The sequence below is a fragment of the Molothrus ater genome, chromosome 2 (assembly GCF_012460135.2).
Source record: "Molothrus ater isolate BHLD 08-10-18 breed brown headed cowbird chromosome 2, BPBGC_Mater_1.1, whole genome shotgun sequence".
Taxonomy (NCBI): domain Eukaryota; kingdom Metazoa; phylum Chordata; class Aves; order Passeriformes; family Icteridae; genus Molothrus; species Molothrus ater.
The window spans coordinates 87,027,676-87,051,807 of record NC_050479.2 but is presented as its reverse complement, the minus strand read 5'-3'; the positions used below and the strand labels follow the sequence as shown (position 1 = coordinate 87,051,807).

The following is a 24,132-nucleotide window of genomic DNA, read 5'->3' as shown; positions in this document are numbered from 1 at the left end:
TACACCTCTTGAGACCTCAGACTGATACCACCTCTGCTGTCTCCCCCACCACAGACATTACCTGGTGGTGATCCCTGCAGCTCTCCGGTACCCATCCACCCAGGTTGCCTGCCTCCACATCACCTGTCATGATGCAAAAATTCAAGTGAATCTGGCCTTGGAGCGCTCTGCAGGACGGGAGCTCTTAATGCAAGAAACCATCCAGAAGAAGAAGACTTTCCTGTGCACTAAGTTCTGGGTGAGCCACCCTAGGCAGATGCCATCACTGATTTTCCTTTCTGGAAATTGCTTGTATTACTCCCTCACAAGTGGTGACATGGCTGGGATCTACTTTGTCCTGGTGTGAGCCTTTCAGGAAGGGGAATGGGTGGTGTCCAGGGATGCACAGCCCAACACAGCCTGCTGGTTAGCACTGAATTTCCTTTCTGAATCGAATTTTGAAATGAAATTTACATTTGTTAAAATCTGCCAGAGTTCTGGATACCACCCGTGTCCCTCTCCTCCATTCCAGACCAGATGAAGCAGCTTTAGCTCTTTCTGAAGGACTTGTGCAGGTTCACAGCTAAAGCTTGGGGAAATCTTGCCAGACATACTGCAGTTTCTGTAGTACCTGAAATCAGACAGTAACTCAGCTCTTGGGAGCTACTGAAGACTAGTTGGATGGAAATGAATATTCTTGTTTTTCTAAACAGCATCTTAGATATTATTTATTATTGGTGAGAACTTAGCAAAGGTCAGGGATAAGGCAGACATGTCTAAGCAATACCCCTTTTGTTATACTGTATATTCTGTGCTGAGGCTGCTGGGGTCTTTGGCATCCAGAGTCTTTCTGGTTGTGTTTTCTGTTTTGGATTTCTTGTAAGTGCTGGGTAGCTCTGAAAGCCTAGCATTTGAGGCTGTGCAACTGCTTGATCTCTCTCTTTTGATTATCTGCTACCATCTCTCACCTTTCTGTCATCTGCCCATCTTCCTGAACAAGTCTGAAAACTCAAAAGTGTTAGGTGCTTGCTTGTCACCAGTGGGATAAAGAACACATTCCATGGCATGCAGGGCCTCCTGCTGCTCATGTGGGACTGTGTGAGATCTGGATGTGATCTGGTTTCAGAGGTTGTTGCTGATTGCTCCCTCCTGGCACAGTGGGAGGGAACCAGTGAGTTGTTCCTCTTTACTGTCAGAAGATTACCTGGGGCCTGTGTGCTCTCCTCTCTCTGTCTGTGCAGGTTGCCCCTCCAGCTGATGGCACAGAGGAGGTCGCCACTGTAAAACTGACCATCACAGGAGATGGGGTCAATGTTGAGGAGCAGAAAAAGGTCCTGATCTGCAAGTCCAGGAATGGCACCATCATCCAAACAGACAAGCCCATCTATGAACCAGGGGAGACAGGTGAGATGCAAATGGGAGCTGCTGAGGGTCCCAGGCTTTTTACTGGTTGCACCATGTGGAAAGACTGTGATACCCTGCACAAGACCACATCTCTTGCTGAATGGTGTTTTCAGTGTTTGTAATGTCTGGTTTGTGATGGCTGTGGAGTTGCAGGAGGCAGTAGATAATGATAACCATGTCCATGGAACCTTCCATGTGGGAATGTTTGTGTCAGACGTTACCACAAGTGTGCCTCGAATGGAGGCAGGAGCTGGGGAAGCACATGGAACAGGGGTCTGTAGGGAAAAACTGAGATCTGATAACATATTCCCTGATTTCCTTCCTCAGTGAAATTTCGCATTGTGACTCTGGATGAGGAATTCCTTGCACTCAACGATTCGGTAAGCATGTCCTGGAGGCTGTGGGAGAGGCTGCCTTGTACCATGCATGCATCCTACCTCCCTTCCGCCCTGCTCATCTGCCAATGCTCCAGCTTTTCCACATTCACCCCTGGCAGGTTTTATGAGTATGCAGAGGGCAATAGTAGCTGCCAGGGAGATGGCAGAGGTGTGCATGTCTCTTGCCCATCTTGGTAGAATGGTCAGGCAGCTGCAAGTACGGGACACATTGATTCCTGATGTGATGGTGTCACAGAGGGAGTGAACAGGTTGTAAATCAGGTTTTCCTTCTTGTGGGGAAGGGTGCTTTTAACCTGCACCCTAGAAGATGGAATGTGGAAAGTGCTGGTTAGACATTTTTAGGACAAACTTTTTGATTGCAACAATGTGGAAATGTGTCCAGAAAAGGAATTTTCATCATTGGAGATGTTCAGAACTCAGCTGGAGAAGGCTATGAGCAATCTGCTCAGGAAGACATGTTTCAGCAGGATGTTGGATTAGGTGGCCTCCAGAGGGTCATTCCAAATTATGTGATCCTATACCTCTGTAATCCTCTTAAGACCACACCTGAACCAGAACTAGGTTTGTTTGGGTAGTGACCTCTGAGTTTTTCTGTCAGGAAGTCATTAGTATGTACTGGGTGACCTCCAGATTAGTTTTTCCTTTCCTTTTCTTCACACCTTACTATAATGAACCCAGCTGGTATTTCTCTTTTTTTTTTTTGTGGCATTTGTTTTACTTTGTATTGTTGCCAATGCTCTCATGTTTCCAAATCACTTTGGACATCCTTCAGAGAGGGTCCTGAGTCTGAAGTACCTTGTGTGTGGTGCTGGCATATGTTTCTCTCTTCTAATGTTTTTGCATTTTTTCCTCCCCAGATTTCCCTGTTTCTCCTGGTAAGTGATGCTGAAATCTCGTGTTAGAGTAATGGAGATGGCAGTAGTTTCACTGTGCTGTACATATTCAGTTTCTAGAAGATTTTACAGACCTCTGAGTGGAATAGTAGATCTTTGTTTTTTTGTTGTTGTTGTATGTTAAATTTTTAAACTAACATACTTCTTTCTGCTTCTTTTTTATGCACCTCTTTGAGGTTATGCTCCCAGGCACTTCAGTAGAAATCTGTTATTCTAGACTTGCAAGACAATAAATAGAAAACTTAGATTCCTATGAAAGAAAGTTACAACTGCAAAGAATCTTTGCTTAAAATCAGAGTTTAAATAAGTGCAGAAGGAGGCTCAGATGCTGGGAGCAGAATCTGAGCATTATGATGTCTTCAAAATTTCCTGATCAGTCTCCACCAAACCTCATTTCCTTAGCTATAGAACCTGGTAGTCTACAACACTGAAATCCTGAAGCTCAGTTTCTATGGGATGGGGATCAATGAGACGCTGGAACAACTCCCTCTTTCTTGTGGGTGCAGGACCCTAAGAACAACCAGATAGAGCAGTGGCAGAAGGTGGTCCCTCAGGATGGCATTGCAGACCTGTCTTTCCAGCTGAGTGAGGAGCCCCTGCTGGGAACGTACGTCATCAACGTCACCAGCGCCAGCGCCAGCGCCTACGGCAGCTTCTCCGTCAAGGAGCGCGGTATGAGCACGCAGGGTTTGTCTGAGCTCCTGACAGCACCCTGCACTCCTGGCCCAGGAAGCAGGGTGTTTATTCCTCCATAACCATCCCAGGAGCAAAAGTTGTAGTCATAGAAAAGAGTCTGAGCTGAGGCTCAGGAGAGCCTCAGGAGAGGAGATCGCTTTGGGACCTTGGCTTAGCGTGTGGGAAGAGTGTTGTGCATGGCCTCAGACTTTTGATGCAGCTGATTCCTATGGATGTCAGAGTCAGATAAAACAAGGCAATTTAGGATGGACTTTTCCAGAGAATATGAAGTCCAGTGGCCTCTCACTTCACTTTCATTCCCTAATCAGCTGTATTGGGAGGCCAGCCTTCTCTCACTGAAAATAGCTGTCAGAAGTACTAGGGACTTGGGCGTGTTTGGTTTTAGTTTGGGAAGGAGCAAATCATCCAGGGCCTACACACAAATCTGTTAAAGATCCATGGAAAATCTTTCCTTTCCCTTCTTACCACCTTCCTTCTCCATTCCTGTCCCTTATTCCACCATTGTCTGCCTTTATGTTAATTCTCTGTGAAGGCTGTCCCTGGCCCGTGTTTCCTACAGTTCTCTGTTTTTCCCTTCCAGTGCTGCCAAAATTTGAAGTGATCTTTGAGGCCCCAAATCAGATTTATGCACTAGAGACAACCTTCCCGCTCCGGGTATGTGGCAGGTGAGGATCTGACTGGAGGGATGGCCCTGTGCTCATTTCTGGCCTGATATGCACAAGCTGGATGGGAAACCATGAGAAGCTAAAGGGCAAGTTTACTACACTTCAGTCACAGGAAGCCAGAACCTTCCATGGCAGCTGTTTGCACCCTGAGGCAACACAAAACATTCCTGTAACTATCATTCTGATACTCTAATGCCCCTTTTCTAAAAACACTCCACAAATCTCCACACACAAAACCTGGGGGAACTGGCCTACCCTTTGACAAGCAACTGTTTGTGGGACAGGACATGACAGACATGTGGGGTTCATCTCCCTGAAGAATAAACTCATGGGAAATGATGGGAAGCTTTTCCAGATTATGCTTAAGTGGAAACTAGAGGGAGTAAAAAAGGAATTGCCCCAGGTATAATCCAAGGACAGCGCTACAGTTAGCCCCATGTGAAGGTGATTTTTTTAATAGAAGGCACTTTCTTAATCACCCGTGTTTCTGGTCATAAGATGATGAATGGCTTCAGCACATCCTGGGGTTATTGCAGGTGATGCTGATATATAGTTACAACACTCTAGCTACCCAAAATAATTTAGTTTGGTGCTAATTATATCATAAAGCCCTTGATCTCCTATCACTGCACAGCCCTGTGCTGACCCTGCTTGCTGGGTCAGGACTCCTGGGCCTGCTCTGTGGCTGCCACTCCTGTGTGAGAGTGTGAGTATCCGGCAGGGAGAGGTCTCTGGGGCTGTGCAAAGCAAGCCGTGTGTTCTCCCACCCTGTGTCACTGTCTCTTCCTTCCCCTGCTCCCCCAAACAGATACACTCGTGGGAAAAGCGTCCAGGGGATGGTTCACGTGAGCCTTTGTCAGAAGATAGCCCCGTTCCTGCCCAGTGCTTCCAAACCCGATCTCTGTTACAAATTCAGCAACCAGGTGAGATGCTTAGGAAGAGCTGAGCTGTGTTCAGTGGCATTTGTGCTCAGCCTCAGGGTAACATGAGGCTGCTGAGTCTTTTAGTTGAAGTAACAGCAATGTTAACACATTTTTTTGGCTGCTTGGCCACTGCTACTGGTGCTGCCTCTCAGCAGCTGTGCCTGATGATTGTGACTGGGCTCATCATGTGCCTGCTCCACATCCTGGGCTGCAATGCAAAAGGAAAAGCACCCCGACAGCAGGGGTTTCGTGCCACTGTTCCTCTGCCTCTTCCATAACTTCTAATGCAAGTGCCTCTCTCAGAGCTTGTTTCTCCTCCCTGTACTTTCAGACAGATGAGGCTGGCTGCTTCTCCACAAACGTGAGCCTGTCCTCCTTCAGCCGAGACTTTCGCTACTATCGGGACAGCATAGCTGCAGAGGCCTCGCTGGTGGAGGATGCCTCAGGTAACTCTGGGGTTTCTGCTGCCTGAGAGGATGCAGGTGAAGATGTGCTAATCTGACCAAAAGCACTGGAGACTTTCAGGCTAGCAAGGCATCTGAGCCTTCTGAGCCTACTGGGGCCTGCTATGTAACCTCGCAGATAGAGACAGCGGCTCTTGATGGGTGACACACTCTGAGTGTGGTGTCAGGTGCTGAGGCTCTCTAAAAGCTAGCAGTTAAGTGGGAGAAAGACCAGATCCCCAGAATCTTGGGCAGATCACCAGTGGAATGTGAAATGTGCGTGCAGCTGAACTTGTCTATCCCTATTACCTGTGGGTCACTCTGCAGGGAAATTGCTGAGGAGTGCTTGGCTTTCTTGTTCCCTCTCTCATGTTTCTGTCTTGCTGCTTTCATTCAGAGATACAGGTCAATGCTTCCCACAAATTACTCATCTCCAGGATTGGCGGGATGGCCTTGTTTGATGATGTGAATTCTTACTACCACCCTGGACAGATATACAGAGGAAAGGTAATTCCAAGTTTCAGTTCTTTGAAGGGGAAAGTGTGAGCAATATTTCACAATAACCTTTACTTACTGTCTTTTCTGACCCCATCTCTAGTCAGGGGCTTGGGAGGGCACAAACAACTCCCAGAAACAAAACTCTGGAATTGTCCAGTGTCACAATAACACCCAAGACTGCCATTTACCAAATAACCCATGAGGGAGAGCAGCTATGGGCTTTAATATGGGGGGGGTAGCAAACCCAAACATCTGGAATTTCAGCAGCCAGGAAGTCTTCTTCTGTGAAGGAGTGGAGAGCACTGGAGGTTGGACCAGATGACCCACTGTGATCCCTTCCAACCTTACCCATTCTGTGATTCTGTGAATGAACATGGTAGTGCAAGTGGTAATATGACAGGAGCAGTGGCAGTGTTGAAAAAATTATTAGTGACTGAAAGAGTGATCTTGCTGTGTTTGGAAACACTGCTCCTGACTTGGGGAAACCAGAGATTCTGTCTGCTAATTAGATTCTTCTGCACTTCTCTTGCTCCCCATGATATTCTCAGATTAAAGTAATTGATTACCAAGGCAAAGCACTGAAGAACAAAGAAGTTCTCCTTGTAGTAAACTGTGCTGAGCAGCAATTTAGGCAGAAGTACATCACTGGGGACTCTGGAACAGCTTCATTTAGCCTGGATACCTCTGCCTGGAACAGGACCTTGGCCTCCCTGGAGGTAAGTGAGGAAGGGTGGTCTTGTGGCAAGGGTATGTCTGCATGTTAGAGCTGTATACTGTCCCACAAACATCTTCCTTGTTCCTTCCCAAGGGAGAGTAACTCAACCTGAAACACCTCAGCATGTTCTAGATCTTGGCTGAGATCTTGGCTCTCTCTCTGAGAGCTTATTCTCCAAGTCCTGGTTGCTTTCCTCACGAGCTCTCCACAGAGAGACCTGTCATTGGCATTGCTCAGATTGTCTAACAAATGTGATTTGCAGCCGAATTGTTTAACTAGAGAAACTAACTGGTTTGTTTTTTTGTCTCACCAGGCAAGTGTGCTGCATCAAGATTCAGACAGAGAGCCTGGGACAGCTGACTTGAGTTACCAGCGAGCTTCTTATTTCATCCATCCATTCTACAGCACCAGCAGGAGCTTCCTCTCTATCGTCCGTGTGCCAGAGACAATGCCCTGTGGTAAAACACAGTCTGTCCAGGTGGACTTCAAAATTTATGAGGAAGACCTGGAACATGGGCCCAAGCGTGTCATTTTCTCCTACTTTGTGAGTTTCTGGGAAAGCACTAGTGGGTGACAGCTGAAGGCCCAAAATCAGCATCTCTTAGAGGTTCAAGCCTGATATTTGATAGTCTTGGCTCAGGCCAGGACAGGGAGTTCCTCCAGTCATCATGGAACTGGTTTTGATTCTGGTACTGCAGAAACAAGTAGCAACAAAGGCAGAACCTTTATTTTAGGCTCTGCAGAGTGCAGGGCAGGTATTGGCCTTATCTGTCCTCCCCCCACTTCGTCTCTGAGCTCTCCATACTAACTGAGAGCAAATAAAGCTAATATTCCTCCCCCAGCCCCCATTTAATATCTCAATTTAATTTCAGGGTTTCTTATTGATCTCAAAGGCTATGTGACTATGTGACCATCCCTTTCTGTGTCCTTCTCTAGGTCACAGGGAAAAGAGGGATAGTCCATGCAGGTCAGCAGACTGTTTGGGTTGGGCTGCCAAGAAGTAAGTGCACTCCCCCGTGTCACGTCATAGCAAGCACTCAGTGGTCTGTGGCATCCCCTCTTATTGGGACAAGTGGTGTTAAGCCTCCCTGCAATGCAGGGGTGGCTCACCACTTGTGTGCTGTGTCAGAGCCCTGTGCCTTTCCAGATTTCATGTTCCCTTTGCCCTCCTGCTTTGTACCAAGAGAATACTCAGCATTTCCCAGCCCATTTTGATCTGACATCCTCTGTTGTCTTCAAGTCTCCTTTTGCTGCTGCTCCTGCAAGCAGCACGAAACTGCAGTCTTACTCTCCATAGCAACTGTGTCTCCAAATAGTCTGGGTGATTAGGATGCCACATTTTATAATTTTGGTATCTGTTGACCCACTGTTGCCTATTTCTCCAGCTCTTGTTTTTTGATTCCTGCATTATAAGTATTCTGGGATAAGGTCATCTCTCTGTTGGTGATGGGATGGGAGATGTTGGGTGAGAGGATGCTTTGAAAGATATCTGAGAATCTCACTCTTTGTGGAACCAAACTTGAACTCCAAAGTACTGTTTCATGTCCCCAAGGCAATAAACAGAAAAGTCTTTTGCTGGTCTTGAGTACCAGATCCAGAGATGTGCTGATTGTTTCAGCAGTCTCCAGAAATCTTGTTGGTCTTGAAAGACTTCAGTAAAGGAGGAAAGGATTTAAACAGGCACACACAGAATGGCAAAGATGATCAGACTCTATTTTCACTATCAAATCCTCTTCCTCTTATTCCCTCTCTTCTCCATCTAGTGCTGGAAGGCTCCTTCTCCATCCCTCTTACGTTCAGCTTGACCTATGCCCCAGCTCCAAGACTTGTTGTTTATGTCATCTTCCCTAATGGAAAAATCATTGCTGATTCTGCCATCTTTAGTGTCTCCACGTGTTTCAGAAACAAGGTAGGGTTTGTGTCTGAGGCTGTGACTAAATGTGTGAGCAGGGACGTGTCTGCTGCAATGAAAGGAGAGCTGTGTTGCTGTGTGTGGCTGACACTGCGTGTGATGCTGTCACAGGAACTGCAGTTTGTGACTGGTGAGGTGTGCTGTGATGTTTGGAGAAAGTGTATGCTCAGCATTGTGGGGGCTGCTGCAATGTTTGGGAAAGGCAGAGAGTTGCTGTCTGTCTCCATGGGCAACTGCAGCCTGGTAGGATCATAGATAATCCAGCCCAGCACAGATCATTTGTGTGGTTCTCAGGAGAGCTTAGGGATGCTCTGCTGCTGCAGCAATTAGAATTGCTAGTATGTGGTATTGGGATGGCATCTGAAAGTGGATGATGGAAGAAGTGGATTTTACTGGCCATCCAGAAAGGGCTGAGTGCATCTGGTCATTGTGACATCCTTGGCAATCTGCTTTCTTGGCTGTGTCTTGCACTCCAAAGGTGAATTTCTGAGAGGGCATTACCCCTGCTGCACAGCTGCACAGCTCCACAGCTGCTTGTCTGCCATAGACAGTCAGATTCAATCAAGAGCAGGAGGAGTTTCAGGAAACTGAGGCCAATCCCACAAAGAGCCTGGAGATAAGGACTAGGCTTATTTTTGATCTGGGGCCCCAGAAGAAGGGGCTTCATAAGACAGCTGTGAGGTGTGTGACCATGGCTGGCTGGTTTGCTGGGTAAAGAAGAGAGAGCTGTGCTCTGACACGGGAATGTCTCCATGTGCACACTGAAGGCTCCCCCTCTGGCATCTTTCCTGTTAGAACCTCAGTGTTGTCTTTTTAAAATACCTCCTGAGGATCCTTGGGAGGTTCCTTGGCTGCCTATTCAAGGCAGGTCCTTGAAAACTCTCTCTTCATGTAGGTCCCTTCCCTGCTTGGGAAGTGGTGGGTGACCACCCTTAGAAATGTCACTCAGGCATTGCCTGCATTCTTCCCGTCCAGGTGGAGCTGAGCTTCTCCACGCCAGAGACTCTTCCTGGCTCACAGGTTGGCCTCCGCCTGCAGGCAGCTCCTGGCTCCATGTGTGCTGTCTGGGCTGTGGATCCAAGTGCCTTTTGGATGAAGCCAGGAAAAGAACTGAGCAGCCACTCGGTGAGTGAGCCTGCTCTGACTTTTTCCCTTCCCTCCTGACGCCATGTGGGAGGGAGGCCGCTGCACCTGTGCAGAATTTAACTCCAGGAAAATTGAAATCATGGCCTGGAGGGATCGGCAGCGCTCCCAGTGTGGATGGGTAGGGATTAGGGATTAAGGAAGATGTTGAGCCTCACTCGGTGGTAAAACAGTTTCTGTGCTGGCACTCTCAGAGGAGAGCCCAGGAAGAGTGACAGCGATCCTGGGCTTTCTGGCACATGTTCATGTAAAGTAGCCAGAAGCAACTCAAACAGGCCTTGGATGCGGGAGAGGAAGGGAATGCCAGGTTTAATTTGCACTGATTTTTTTCCCTTTGCTTTCTCAGATCTATGGGCTGTTCCCATCTGTTTATAATGCCAGGTATCCTCACCAAGTGTCTGAAGATGATCGTTCATGTGGGCTCCCAAATTCTGATGAGCCTGATGTGTTTACAGCATTCAGGGTAAAAATGGTTGATTTGGTGGGTTGAGATAATTCATGAACTGAGGGAAATGTGGGCCCTGACTTTACCAATATCCAAGGGATGCTGCTGCAGACAGGACAGTGAACAGGTGCAGTTTAAGCCCTTGTAACTCACTTGTTATTTGAATAGGTGATTTGAAATGTATAAGGAAAAATCATTGTGTGGTTGCCACACTTGGGTTGTGTGACTCAGGATGCCAAGGATTATTCATTACTTTAATTGGATTTCACACAATTTGTTTAATCTTCATAGCATGAGCAATTGCACCCTGCAGGCAGAGAAGGCATAGTACCCAAATGACCATATGTTTGAAAGGAATAAATTTGGCTGACTCAGGCCAGATGAATTACCTTAGAAGAGCTTGTTTGCCCATTGCGGGGGATCTGAATTATTCCTTCTTAAAATGAAGCAAGAGAATATAGCCCCACTGCATGAGGGGACAGGAAGGCACAAGGGCAGAGGGCAGAGAAGAGAGGACAATCTTGTGGTGATTAATTTTTTCCTACAGGAAATGGGGTTAAAAATTATGTCCAACACCAATATCAAGAAACCCAGAGTATGCCCAACCACTCCATTGACAACTATGCTGCGGGGAAGAGGAATATTTATTTCCAGGCCCAAGTTGACGTTTGCCCAGCCCCATAAACTGTATAACAGTAAGCATTTGACAGCTTTTTTTTCTTACATGGGAGGCTTAGTCTTTCATGTGAAAGGAGTCCTGGATTTGAGCCAAGAGGCAGCACTTGCTGTAAGTGCAAATGGAGGAGGAAGAGGGTTTACTGTCCCTAAACCTGTTGTGCTAATGTGAGGGATGTTAGTGGGATGTCTGATCCCAGGTTTTATCTCTGGAGTGAGGGAAATGTTGCCTGTCCTATGGTGCCTCCATGTGCAAGTAAACCCTAAAGCACCTCTGACATTTGAAATGAGGCAAGGGATTTTAAAATTTGGGACAGCACATTTTGTTCTGTTGCCATGTTTCCCAAGAGCTGACTGCAACTGCTGCAGCCTGAGCTGGAGCTCCTCTGCTCTTAACCAGGACCTGAGGACCCTATGGTGACTATAGGTCTTTGTTGTTTCCAACAGAGCATCTGACATCAACCTATCAGCCCATTATGTTTCCACCTTTTTCTGCAGCTGAAGACAAAGCACACAAGCATTTTCACCAAACCTGGCTGTGGGATTTGTATGCCGTGGGGTGAGTAAACTGAGCAGTGGGGGTTTAGTCTGGGTCATTTTGTGTGGCTGGGAGAGGCAAGAGATGCAGCTGAGTTTAGATCAGAGGCAGGTGTGCAAGACACTTATTAAGGACATACATCATGGGGCTCATACCTGTAGGCTGTTCATTGCTGGAGTTGATGTATTCATTAAATGCATTTTCCTCTACTAGGAGTGCTGGTCATCCATGAGAGGTGGCTGGCATAGGAAGATAGAAAAGCATGAGGAGCAGCCAACAAGCTTAGTTTACTGCCTATACTCTGCTTTTGGTAGTCCTAGAGGCTTGCATTTCCCAAAATGTGCTCGCAGATGTATCCTGGTATCCAGGGGGAGCTGATGTCCATAGAAGTCTTTCATAGGACTGAAAATTGTGTCCTGTGAGAAAGGCTCACTGTGTACACAGGGCCTACTGAGAGAGCTTTTGGAGATTTTTCATCTGAGACTTGAAGATTTTCTTGTGTGTCCTCTGAAGACTGAATTATGCTCAGGCCAGATCCTGAGTATATTTCCTATCAACATCTGCCCTCTCCCACCTCCACTGTCCTTACAGATACATCTACCTCTTCACCCCTAGCAGCAGATATTTCCTCTGTGACTTGTTTACCAACATGAACTGAGCCACCAAAAATTTCTGTGTTGTGTGTGTTGCCTTCCTGTACATGCATGGTGAAATAAGCTGAATAAAACCAGTACCTTTAGCTGTATCTGCTTTTTGTGTTGGCTGTGGTGGCAGCTGCAGAACAGTCTGCTCCTCTCAAAAGCTGTGATGTGTGCACAGGACAAGTCTCTGCCCTGCCCTCATGCTGGGCTTTAAGCTGTCAGTGTCTCACAGGACAGAGAATGGCTGGATCAACCTCATCTGCTAAGCCCTACTCCTGCTTGTCCTGTTGCTCTCTTGGTTTCTGGTTTCTGAAAAATAAGACTGCTGACATCTGTAAGTCATTTTTAGATGTGCAAAGGGCAAGTGCTGCCTGTAAATGATGGCGTCTTGCAGCCATGTACCCTATTGACCCAAGTGTTCTGTCAGTAGAAGGACCTGAGATGGTGTCCCCACTTTTACAAGGACTTGTAACCCTGCAAGGGCTGCAACTTCAGTAGGGGTTGGACTGAGGTGAGGGGATGGGAAGCTCTGAACACAGAGCAGGTCACGTGGCATAGCATCATTCAATTAAATGTTTCTGTTGCTGTCCACTTCTCCCCAGCCCCAGTGGGAACAAGAGCATCACTGTCACTGTGCCTGACGCCATCACAGAATGGAAAGCAGGAATGTTCTGCACGGGACAGAACGGCTTTGGGTTTGCTCCAGCCTCCCAGCTGATTGTTTCCAAGCCCTTTCTTGTGGAGCTGCCACTGCCATCTTCTGTGGTCCAGGGTGAGACCTTCAACTTGAAGGCCACAGTCTCCAACAACCAGCAGCAATGCATGAAGGTAGGTGAGTCCTGATAGCCTCTGCAAGGAAAGCAGGACATGGCTGACACCTGTGGCCTGTGATCATAGACTCATAGGGGAAGGGACTTTAAAGATCATCCAGTTCCAAATCCCCTTTGAGAAGTCATGGCAATTCAGTGACGTTCTCTCTGACTGGAAAAGGCAAAACATTACCCCCACTTTTAAAAAGAGAAATAAGGAAGCAACCTTGACATGCTTGAGAACTGGGCCTGTGAAAACCCCATGAAGTTCAGCAAGGCCAAGTGCAGGGTCCTGCACATGGGTTGGGACAATCCCAAGCACATAGATACACTTGTTGCCCTTGATAACCCTGGCCAGGCTGCCAGGTCTTTAGCTTTCCCAACCTGATCCCTGGCTAGTCAAACAATCTGTGTGTATTCCTCTCAGGCTGTGCCCTGCTTCTACCCTCTGTAGGCTTCCTTTTTGTATTTTTGATGTTTATTTATTGCCACCTGCCATCCCTTCTGCCCCTTCAGATCCAAGTGACCCTGGAGGAGTCTGCACACTTCCAGCTGAAGCCATGCAAAGGCTGTGCCTACAGCAGCTGCTTGTGTGCTGGGGAAGCCAAGACCTTTCAGTGGAGTGTCACAGCTGAGCAGCTGGGTGAGAAGCACAGAGAGGTGGGGTGCTGAAATTGGGAACGGATGGGACCAAGGTGGGGGTGTTTTGTAAGAGCTGACATAGAGTGAGGAGCTGTTTGCTCTGCTATCCAGAGTACTTATTTGCACCTATCCTATGGTCATGGTTACTCACAAGCCTGTGCTAGGAGGTACAGAAACATATAGGGGTCTGATCAAATTTTTTGTTGTCAGCAGGTGATGTCTATTGTATTAACAGGAAGTTTTTCCTCAGAAAGTGTCTTATGCACATAAATGTGTGTTATTTTCAGGGCTCGTGAACATCACCCTCAGCACAGAAGCTGTGGCCTCCAAAGAGCTCTGTGGTGAGGAGACACCATTTGTCCCAAGACAAGGACAGAAAGACACGATCACCAAGCTCATTCAAGTCCGGGTCAGTCAAGCTCTTCTGTTACCTAAGCCTCAAAGTAGGCTTTGTGCAATTCCCAGATTTTGTGCATGTTAATTTTGGGAGTTACTATTCAAAACGCTATTCAAAATGTGCAATTATCATCTCAGGGCCTGAGCTGGGCTCAGCTGTGAGGGTTGATGGATGTAGAAGGTAAAGGGATGTCCTTCGCTTCATACCACGGGAAACTTTAAACACTCTTTTATGTCCTTGCCTCCTGAGTTCTCTGCTGAATCTTATGGCACCATTTTCACAGATATTCAGAATTTAGGATATTCTGAAAATGCATGCTGGTTTCTGATCTGAAGTGAAAATGGTTGAAAGTAGTTTGTATTTTTGTGTGAAAACAATGATACTCCAGCTGACTGTCCACCCTGAACCAGGATTCTGAACATACCTTCTTCTAATCCACTTGTAATCCCGTTTCTCTCCTGGGTGCTCATTAAAATGCTACTTTTATGTGCTCCAACAGCCAGAGGGAGTGTTGGTAGAAAAGGCTCACAGCTCCATCCTGTGTCCTGAAAAAGGTAGATGGATTGCTTTCTTCTTTCACCCTGTTCATCCCCCTCTTCCTGTCTAACCACCTTCTGGGTATTCAACCCAGAATAGTTCAACAAGTGGAAACTTGTTGAACAATTTTCTCTGGCTGCATGATGAAGCTACAGAAGCATACTCTAATTGTGGTGCCAGCTAGGGCTTTCTCCTAGGCAGGGATGTGGGGAGGTCTGCTCTTTAACCATCCATATCCCTGGCACTAAGGTGACAGCTTGAGGCCTTTTTCACCTGTGCAAATAAAACCACACTACTGAACATGGCGAGGCTGGAGGTCACGGCTTAGGATTGCTGTTCCTGACTTGAATTTTATGGTGTATGATGGGGCCATCAGCTGATTTTGAGAGCATGAGGAGCATTGAGGAGACAAACCTGCAACTGAAATCTTAAATGAGATGGAGTAACTTCTGTAGAGAAAAATAGGTGACTTTGACCCCTGAGGATTTCCAGGAGAAAATCCTCTCACAACCTCTTTATAAAGAGGGGTGTTAGGACAGCACAGTTACCATGAGGTAGATGCAGGAAATTAAGGGTGGAATGGGACATAGATTTTGGAAGTGATTTACAGCCTCTGTGACAGAAAAATGGGAAGTTCAAGACAGCCTTGAACAGTTTCTGGGGTTTGGAAGGCTTTTTTTCATCAGAATCTATTTCTTTTTGTTCTCCCCACACCTTACCTGACTGGTGTCAGGGAATCCAGCAGAGGAGTCTGTGTCCCTGGTGCTGCCTCTAAATGTGGTTGAAGGTTCAGTCAGAGCCACCGTCTCAGTCACTGGTAAGGAGTTAAGCTATGGTGGTACCCTTGCAAACCCCATATCTCTGAGTTTAGCCCAAGGAAAGCCCAAATTTCCCCACACACCACTTCTGAGTTTTCCAAGGCTCCACTGCCATGTTCTTCTCATGTGTGTGGCTGTGTTTCCTTACTACTGACAACGTAAAACACGCAGCAAGGGAGAGAGTGTTGTGTTGATGAGCTTCCTTGCCAGGATGGGAATGTGTACAGCTCATATGAGGGGCACAGTGGAACTGATAAGGTGGCTGGACGGAGGTGTCCCCATACTGCTGTGCTGCTTGGTGCACTGCTGGGAATGGTGACAAGTAGGAGGAGGTGAATCTTACTGCCTAGGAGGTGGTCAGGGTGCTTATGTTTTGTCTCAGGGGACCTCATGGGGTTGGCACTGCAGAACCTGGACCACCTGGTGCAGCTGCCCCATGGCTGTGGGGAGCAGAACATGGTGCTGTTTGCCCCCGTTGTCTATGTGCTGCAGTACCTGGAGAAGACGAGGCAGCTGAGCCCTGAGATCAAGGACAGGGCAGCAGGATTCCTGCGCAATGGTGAGTGCAACAGAGCCACCCTGCCCCTCTGCCTTCCCCTGTGGCCAACAGTCCCAGATTCCCTCTCCCCTTCCACCTGGAGCCCTCAACCACCCCACTCCTGCACAGTGGCTTCATTGCCAATACCATTGTGAGCACTCATGTCCTATCCTGCTTCCCAGGGTACCAGATACAGCTGCAGTATCAGCACCCTGATGGCTCCTACAGTGAATTTGGTACCAAGGATGAGTATGGTAATACTTGGTAAGCCCTGGGCTCTCTCCCTGCTGTCTACCTGCTCTCTGACAGCCAGGAGGTGGACAGCGTGAAACCCTTGCTGTCCTATTGGATCCAAAGTGCTCTAGAAGCTTTGTGGACTGGGGCACCCCAGTCCTGGTGATTAATTGATCTGGAACCAGCACATTAGAAATAGCACAATAGGTAAAGAGAGATGCACCAGTTTCAAACTCCCACTTTTTTTCCTCAACTTCTGCTTAGATTATTTCTTTCCACTAATTTCTCCTGCTCTTTCATGCACTCCACCTCTCTCTGATTCTCTCTTCCTTCTTTCATGCCTTTTTTTTTCTGTTCTCCTCAATCAGGCTGACTGCATTTGTGGTTAAATGCTTTGTTCAAGCCAAGCCATACATTTACCTGGACAACCGGATTATCCAGGCTGCTCTCAGCTGGCTGGAATTCCACCAGCTTCCCAGTGGTTGCTTCAAAAACGTGGGACAGCTTTTCCACACATTCATGAAGGTAGGAGCCAGTGCACCTTGAAGGACAGCACCAAGCAGTTCTTGCCAAGTGTGCTGGTAATTGTTTAAATTCACTTGCCTGTGTTGTAGTGCTTTCTTGAGGGGGAGCAAGCCTGGGAAAGGTGAGACCTCTCCTGAAAAGCTTCATTATTTGCCTATTAATTTTCCCATCTTTTTGGATGTCTATGCTTTATTTTAGGGAGGTGTAGATGGGGAAGTCCTCTTGGCTGCCTACATCACTGCTGCATACTTGGAGGCAGGAGCAACACCAGAGGTAAATCCTGGGATTCTTTGCCATGCTCTTGCCTTAACATCTGAATCTTAATGAACTTAGTGGTAACACTGGGGCAGGCATCAGAGCACCTTGGAGGGACTTGTGGGCAAAGTAATTGAGTGGGTGAGGAAGATTTTACAGCTTCTCAGGAAAAACTCTCCCTTTGAGTATGACGTCCCTGGCAGGGAGAAAGTGAGGTTAAACTACTGGGAACCACTGGACTTCATGGCTAGATACCGTGTTGGCCATTTCCCAGGAATGAGCTGTTAATTCCCACTCCTTCCATGCCCTTGCTGGTCCTACCCAGCTGAAGGCTGATCATGAGGTGGGTGGAGCTGCTCCCACAGTCAAGTAAATAGACATAATGTAATTCCTAATAGGGTTGAGATTCACAAATAAAGCAGAAGTCGGGGAAGGGAGTGCTGTAGGGCAGCTGTAACTGCATGGTTAAGTAATGACAATAAGAGGGAGCTCTTACAAGTGCTAAGGATTGTAGCTAGTCACTAGGCTGTGGCACAGGCAAATAAAAAACCAATTAACTTGATGGATAAACACAATTGTAGACATTGAGAAGTGAAGCTCTCTGGAAGTCAGAAAAGTAAGTGAAAAAGCGATGCTTTTCAGTGGAACAGAAAGCAGTGGGCTTAGGCAAAAAAAGGGAAGACAGATGGAAATTAAACTTCTTTCTGGCAATAGATGTCCTTCAGGTCACCCCTTTTTCACCATAGTACAATTATTCACTGTGAAGGTGAATTAAACACAGTCACCCTGCTCAGCAGGCTGTGTGTACTCATTAGCAGTTGTGTGGTTTTGCTGTTGTTGTGTTTGGCCTGGGAAAGTAGGACATGGCGGTGTTACTCCCTCAGGAAAGTAAGGAGCTTCAGCCGTGCTCATTTCATTAGAGAGCACGGCTGAAGCCCAAAACCAGCTCAGGGGGGAGGTCTGTCAAGCACCTTCCACCAAGGGCTGAAGATGCTGCTACTGCTGACAGGGAGAGTGCAGGCCCGGGCACAGAGTCACTGGAGTGAATAAACAAGGTGCTTTCTGGGCTGGCACAGAAATGTATGCATGCTCCTGCTCGAGTCCCAGGGGTTTGTGTGTGACCAGCAGCGCGTCCCTCTCGCCTGCAGAGCTCGGTGGTGCGCAGGGCTCTGGGCTGCATCGCTCCTGCCCTGCCCAAGGCTGCCAGCCCTTACACCCAGGCCCTGCTGGCCTACACCTTCGCCCTGGCTAAGGACTCCCAGCGCACACAAGAGCTCCTCAACGTGCTCGACCAAAAGGCAATCAGAGCAGGTACGGGGGCCTCGGAGCCAGGGGAACGCTAGAGAAGGGACAGGTGACCTTTCTGAGCCCTTGGTAAGGTGCAGCTGGGAGGAGCACAGTCTCACCCTCCAGGCCCTTCACCAAGGAGAGCTTTTAGACATCCACTGAATGAGCTCATGGTGTGTGAGCAGCACCCCACCTCACTGTGCTGGGGGGGCTGATTTCCTTCAGATCTCTTGCCCTTTTCTGGCACCTGAAGCAGAGGTTGGGGTTTGGGAGACTTGGGCATTCTTGCGCAGGACTGCAAAATGCCAGAGAGGAAAGTAAAGTGCCCCATGTCTTGTTAGTCCCTGACCCTCAGGGCTGGCCAGTGGACAGCTGGCTAGTACCAGGTTGTTAGTGGACCTGGCAAACAAGGCAATACAGAATTTGGACAACTGGGAGTAATGCATATGCACATTATTGCCGTAATAGTTTTTGCATATCACCTTGGTTTGGAATATGGAATTTTAGGTATTGCAAAATACATTGATTTTCAGCTGCCCTGGTGATGTGAAAAAAAAAAAACAGCCAAAAGGTGTTTACCCAATGGTCTCTGTAGACACAAGCCACTGTGTCTAGGAGGCTAGGCCACAGGAGTTCTTCCCTGACATCCCTCAAGATTCCCTCTTCTACCTTCCTTTCCCAGATGGGCAGATCCACTGGAGTCAGACCCCATCCAAGCCCAGAACCAGTACCAGCCCTTGGTCACAGCCAGTGCCTGTGGATGTGGAGCTGACAGCCTACGTCCTCCTGGCCCTGCTGTCCAAGCCAAATGTCACAGAGTCCGACCTCGTCACGGCCTCTGGCATTGTGGCCTGGCTCACCAGGCAGCAGAATGCCTATGGAGGCTTTGCCTCAACACAGGTAACTCATGGCTAGGGAAGGGGATGTTTCTTGAGAAAGAACCTCTGCAAAATATGTGCACAATGTATGGAAGTGTAAATGCTTTGGGCAAAGGAGTCCTTGACATGGGGGTCCTCAGGACACTGGTTTCAAGTGTCTCTGGATGTCAGAGATGCAAATGTAATTGTGTTTTCCTTTCCAGGACACAGTGGTGGCCTTGCAGGCACTGGCCAAGTATGCAGCACTGACACACAGCACACAGGGGGATGCAGAGGTGAGGGTGAGGTCCCATGGAGGCTTTGGGAAGAAGTTCCAAGTCTCCTACCAGAACCGGCTGCTGGTGCAGGAGGCAGCACTGACAGAGGTCCCGGGCAAGTTCTTGGTGCAGGCCCACGGCAGCTGCTGTGTCTTTACTCGGGTAGGTTCCCACAGACCTTGCTGTGGCCACCCTCATCCCCTCATCTTGTCAAAACCAAAACTCTGCTGCACTTCTGTGGAAGGAAATGTGCATTGACTGTGCTTTAACCCCAGCCTGCTGCCAATGCAATAAACCTGTGTGTGGGAGGAAACAGACAGAAAATGCCCAAATATGAGGACCGTGATGCTTCCATGGCTCTCAAGAGTACTGGAAGATGAAAATGCTTTATAGTAATCCCACTGCTGTGTGCCTGACTTGCACAGTCTCAACTGAAAGTTTGAGAAGGAACCCATGGAAGGTTTCCAATCTGAGTGACCTTTATTTTGAGTACTGGGACGAGTGTGCTTACTGCATATCATTTATCCATTCACTGTCTGGGGTCCAATCTCAAGAGTTGAGTAGCCAGTGGAAAAAAAAGGTGTCATAGATGATATGCAGCTAATTATCAATGTTTTAGTCTGTCTTTTTGTCTCTCCCTGCAGATGGTGCTGAGGTACAACACACCCTCCCCACAAGACTCCACATCCTTTGCCTTGCAAGTGAAAACGGAGCCTGTCAATTGCACCAAGGACAATACACGCTCTGTTACTGTCCATGTCAATGTCAGGTGACTCTAAACATCTCATCCCACTTGGGAAGGAAAGCTGGGCATGGCTGGAGAGCGGAGGGGTGCTCCTTGGCTGCAGTGGAGGCACCAGGCAGTTTCAGCAGGAGGGAGGATGCAGAGCCTTGGCTCTTGCTGAGAGAGGTGTGCAGTAGTCAGCTCAGACTGGGGATGCTCAGAGCAGTGCAGCCCCATCCTCTGCACCCTGTGAGAGGGAGCAGTCACTGCCTGTCCCCAGCCCTGGCTGGCCTGCCTGGCTCAGGGCACTGCACACAGGGACTGCTGGTAAAGGGAAAGGAAAGCTGGGAGAGATTCTCTTTTTAATGTTCTCCCCAGAGACTCTCTTTTTCATCTTCTCCCCCAGGTACAATGGGAAGAAATCCACTTCCAACATGGTGATTCTGGAGGTGTCCCTACCGACTGGATTTGCCCTGGCTCCAGGATCTGGGATGTCTGTAAGACGTGTGGAATCAGGGTGGGCAAGTGGTGTCAGTGGGACCATCTGTGCCCAAGAGAGGGGGAGGCTGTATGGGAAGGTTGTATAGGAAGGTGTTGCCTGTCTCTTCCTTGAGCAATCTCACCATCCCTTCCTCTCTGCCACACAACAAACTTGAACACATACTGTTGGCTGTTTCTGTGAGTCTTGAGGAGGGTGATACTTCTGACCCAATCAGCTTAGCATTCCCCTGTCAGCTAAGTGCCCTAGGCTCTTGTCCTTGGGGTTTGCAGGAGCTGAGTGGCCCTGCAGGGAGATCAGCCTGAAGAGATAAGAGTCCAAAATACATTTTGAAGTGAGTGAATGAGAATCTGCCAACTCAGATAAACCTTGTCGGGATGTCTCACGCTTTCCTTTCAAAAGATGAAACTAAATTGCCTTCTCCTCTCTCCTGTCCTAGCTGCAGCATGGACACTCTGTGAGAAGAACTGAGAAAACACAAGGAGGTGTTGCCATCTACTTGGACAAGGTAATGTCTGTGCTGGTAGAGAACCTGAAGGAGTGGAGAGCAATGCCCTGAATTTTTGGGAGAATCCAGGACTGGGGCTAGCAGATCAGTATACTCAAGATTCATCTTGAAGTCCAATGTTTGAGTCTACAGAGTTGCTATTGTCAGTTAGTAGAATCAAATTCAGGTGAGGAATAAAAAGAACAGCTCATAAGTGAACTGTCATTTATTTTCTTCCCCAGCTGAGCCATATCTCTGACACATATGTCCTGCATCTGGAGCAGGAGATTGAGGTGACCAACCTGAAGCCAGGCCATGTCAGGGTCTATGACTACTACAGCCCAGGTCAGTGTGCAACCATGGGGTGCCAGGGCTGCCTGGGTGTCTGCACTTGGCTCTGTGCAAGGATAACTTAGATCTCTCCTCTTCTGTTGCAGAGGAGCAGGCCCTGGCTGACTATAATGTCTTCTGCATCTGAGGTAGGTGCAAATCCCCTCCTCAGCCCCCTGTACAGACCTTCCTGTGCACCCCATCCACTTCTCTGTGTCCTCCTGGAGCCCTGTGTATCTCTGATTCAGCATGTTCCCTTCATCTAGGACTGTATCTGAAACTCCCTAAGCAGAATTCATGGTACTAGTTTCAGCTTATTATATTTGGGTATGGAGAGTTTCTCTTTCTGGGGAGGGGCTGAAGTAACACAAAGATAGTGGATCAAACAAAAAACCCCTTTCCTTTAGAGTCCTCAGTGAGAGCCTGTGCTCCCTAGCTGTTAGCATCCCAAATTAATAATTTGGGTCATATTATTTGCTCTCTGGGTTACTCTCTCTTCTGCTCTCATTTCTCCAGGGACTTGGACTGCTTCCTTACTGTCCACTGCTTCAGCTCACAGGGATCTCACTAAGGCAAGATGCCTTAGGACAGTGGGGCTGCTGCGTTATTGCTCCTGGTATAATGAAACACCTGGAAAGTCACATCTCAGGCTTGGGATTTTGGTGCTGGGACACATCTGAGGCTGGATTTCAGGACTAGCTCCAGCCTAAGCTATGCTGCTTATCCTGACAGCCATTACCTAGTGAAATTTTTTTGTGTGTCTGATTAACGCTGATTGTTTTAATCCAGGGATTTTCTTGCTTGCAAAAAGATGAAAATAAAATACAAATCACAAATCTGGCCACTGTGGTGTGTGTTTGGACTCTGTGACAGCCTTTACCTGGGAAGAGTGAGCAGAGCTCTGTATCTCAGCTGTGTCATTGGCATTCATTTCCTCCATCACTGGATTCTCCTCCAGCAGTGTTGTGCAGCCATCAGTATGGGGTGAGGACTCCTAGTCCTGCATGGAGACTGATCCCACTGGGCATCATCTCCTGCACACAGATGTAGCTGAGCCATAAGGACTTGGCTGCTGGTGCACATTATGTGGATGTAAATCTACCCTGCTGTGTATGAAAAAAATAGAAAGCAGAAAGGGACTGATTTTAGTTTCTGCACCTCCCGTGGAGCTGGATCTTGCACAGGACAAGTCAAACATGAGTTGTCAGGAAGGGGTAGTGCCCTGGGCTGAACCCCCTGCTAATGAGTGAGGAAAGTGAGCAGGGTCTTTGCCCCATTACAAGGAGCTGGACAGGCAATTCAACAAGCAAAGAGTAAATGAAAATTCAACATCTATCACTGCTTTTTAAAATCAAACCTCATGATTTAAGTGCTGGTGATCACAGATCTTTTAGGTTGACAGTGACAAGTCTCTGTATAAACAGGTGACTCTCCACAGACCTTCCCTGGAGCTGGATCTAAGAGTGTGATGGTTAAGTGCAAAGGCAGGCTTAAGAGTAGAAGGGCTGGAAGACAGGTGAGGGTTGAAGGTCAGGATTTGGTTACAGCCCTGAAAGCTCTCCCTGTCCTGCTGGGATTTGTGGTGGTTTAAAGGGAGGGATTTGGAAAGCGTGTTTAAATTTTAACTATCATGCTCCAGAGTAATCTGAAGACTCAGCAAGTCCTATCTGTGAGACAAAGACATGAGCATTTCGAGTTTGTTTGTTTGAGAGCAAACACACTGAGGAGATGTGCCAGCAAGGCAGGCTGCTGACAGCCTGCTCTGTGCTTCATGTGCAGTTTAACAGGGCTAGAATGAAAGGATCAGCAGCTGGATGGTAGCAATACCTTTGTGGAGCACCAGAAGTGGCTGAGCTGATGTTGCACCTTTGTTTAAACAGGTGCTTTTCCTCCTCTCTTTATTCAATTTCCTCAGTAGTCCATGAGCAATGCAGATCTCAACACTGCATGCAGAACAGAATTTTTATTTACTTTCTTTGAAACTTTTTAAAAACACTTTGCAAATATTTCTGCTTTCTTTGCAAATGTCTTCTCTCTCCCTTGCCTTTACCACTGGCAAACTCTGTCCTTGCTGATACCAAAAAGCAGAACTGGAGCCAGCCAGGCCTACAGCTGTTACTGGTATTTGGAGAGTGCACTGCCTAGAGCTTGGAGTCTTGCAGAGAGGGAGGAACTCCACCTACCACTGCCAATGCCACCAAGTCCTTACAATCTGTTTTGCAGAGCTTAGCAAAGCACAGTCTGAGAAAAATCCCCAGCATAGAGGTTTATTGGGAAAACAACTCCTGTGGTGGTTATACACACACAGGGATCCAACCTACCCCTCGCTGACACCATGAGGGGTAGCTCATGCAGGAGCCCTTTACTGCATACAGAGGTCACACACACAACCCCCCAGCTCCTGTGCCTATGTGTACACACACTCTGGGTAAAAATTACACTTAGTGTCACTTTTGACTCAATATCCACTGTTATTTTTATTCCAGTTTCTTAACAACTCTTCTGTGTCCTTTAAAATGTTCTTTATGAGATTTAAACAGTAATACCTGTGATGGTATTACAGACAGTAGTACCTGTCTGGCTACTAGAGAGCATTTGGAAGGAGGTGGCTGTCTTCCAAGAGAATTTAAGGGAAAACCCACTTTTCTACAAAACACATCTATTTATTATTTATCTCTCTGGCTTAAATGTCCCCTCTCTGCTTAGAGCAGCAGATGTCAAACATCCCAGTCTTTTTTTTATCCTTCACAAAATGGAGGGGTTGTGGTGATTCAGGCTGGAGCTTGCTGGTGTGCATCCTTCCATTTAGCTTGTGATCAGCTCACTGCTTGAGCACTGAGAACTACTGGCTTCCAGGGACACAAATCCACTCTGGATGTGCCTCTTGCCTGTCTCTGGGCCAGCTGATGAGTGGATCTGTGGGCTGGGGAAAGATCTCAGCACAGGA

The 24,132-nt window shown here is 47.7% G+C and overlaps 1 protein-coding gene across 1 annotated transcript; it reads left to right on the top strand.

Annotated features, from left to right (window-relative positions):
• Positions 1-187: 187 nt before the first annotated feature.
• LOC118685309 (alpha-2-macroglobulin-like protein 1) lies at positions 188-21,849 on the top strand. The gene is made up of 35 exons (XM_054514104.1): positions 188-238; positions 1,221-1,383; positions 1,711-1,763; positions 2,639-2,656; positions 3,181-3,346; positions 3,951-4,035; positions 4,844-4,958; positions 5,290-5,404; positions 5,799-5,908; positions 6,448-6,615; positions 6,928-7,158; positions 7,551-7,614; positions 8,378-8,523; positions 9,502-9,651; positions 10,016-10,132; positions 10,662-10,809; positions 11,237-11,348; positions 12,571-12,796; positions 13,294-13,420; positions 13,707-13,828; positions 14,316-14,370; positions 15,087-15,170; positions 15,554-15,730; positions 15,892-15,973; positions 16,312-16,468; positions 16,667-16,741; positions 17,872-18,034; positions 18,693-18,910; positions 19,092-19,307; positions 19,790-19,914; positions 20,276-20,366; positions 20,808-20,876; positions 21,098-21,200; positions 21,293-21,334; positions 21,702-21,849. The coding sequence occupies exons 1-34, from the start codon at positions 188-190 to the stop codon at positions 21,331-21,333; spliced, it is 4,143 nt and encodes a 1,380-aa protein (XP_054370079.1). The 3' UTR covers position 21,334; positions 21,702-21,849.
• Positions 21,850-24,132: the final 2,283 nt, after the last annotated feature.

Coding starts and splice junctions, on each gene's coding strand:
- LOC118685309 (XM_054514104.1), top strand. CDS start 188: ATGCAAGAAACCATCCAGAAGAAGAAGACTTTCCTGTGCACTAAGTTC. Junction 6,616..6,927: donor GGACCTTGGCCTCCCTGGAG/GTAAGTGAGGAA, acceptor TTGTCTCACCAG/GCAAGTGTGCTGCATCAAGA. Junction 13,829..14,315: donor CCAAGCTCATTCAAGTCCGG/GTCAGTCAAGCT, acceptor GTGCTCCAACAG/CCAGAGGGAGTGTTGGTAGA.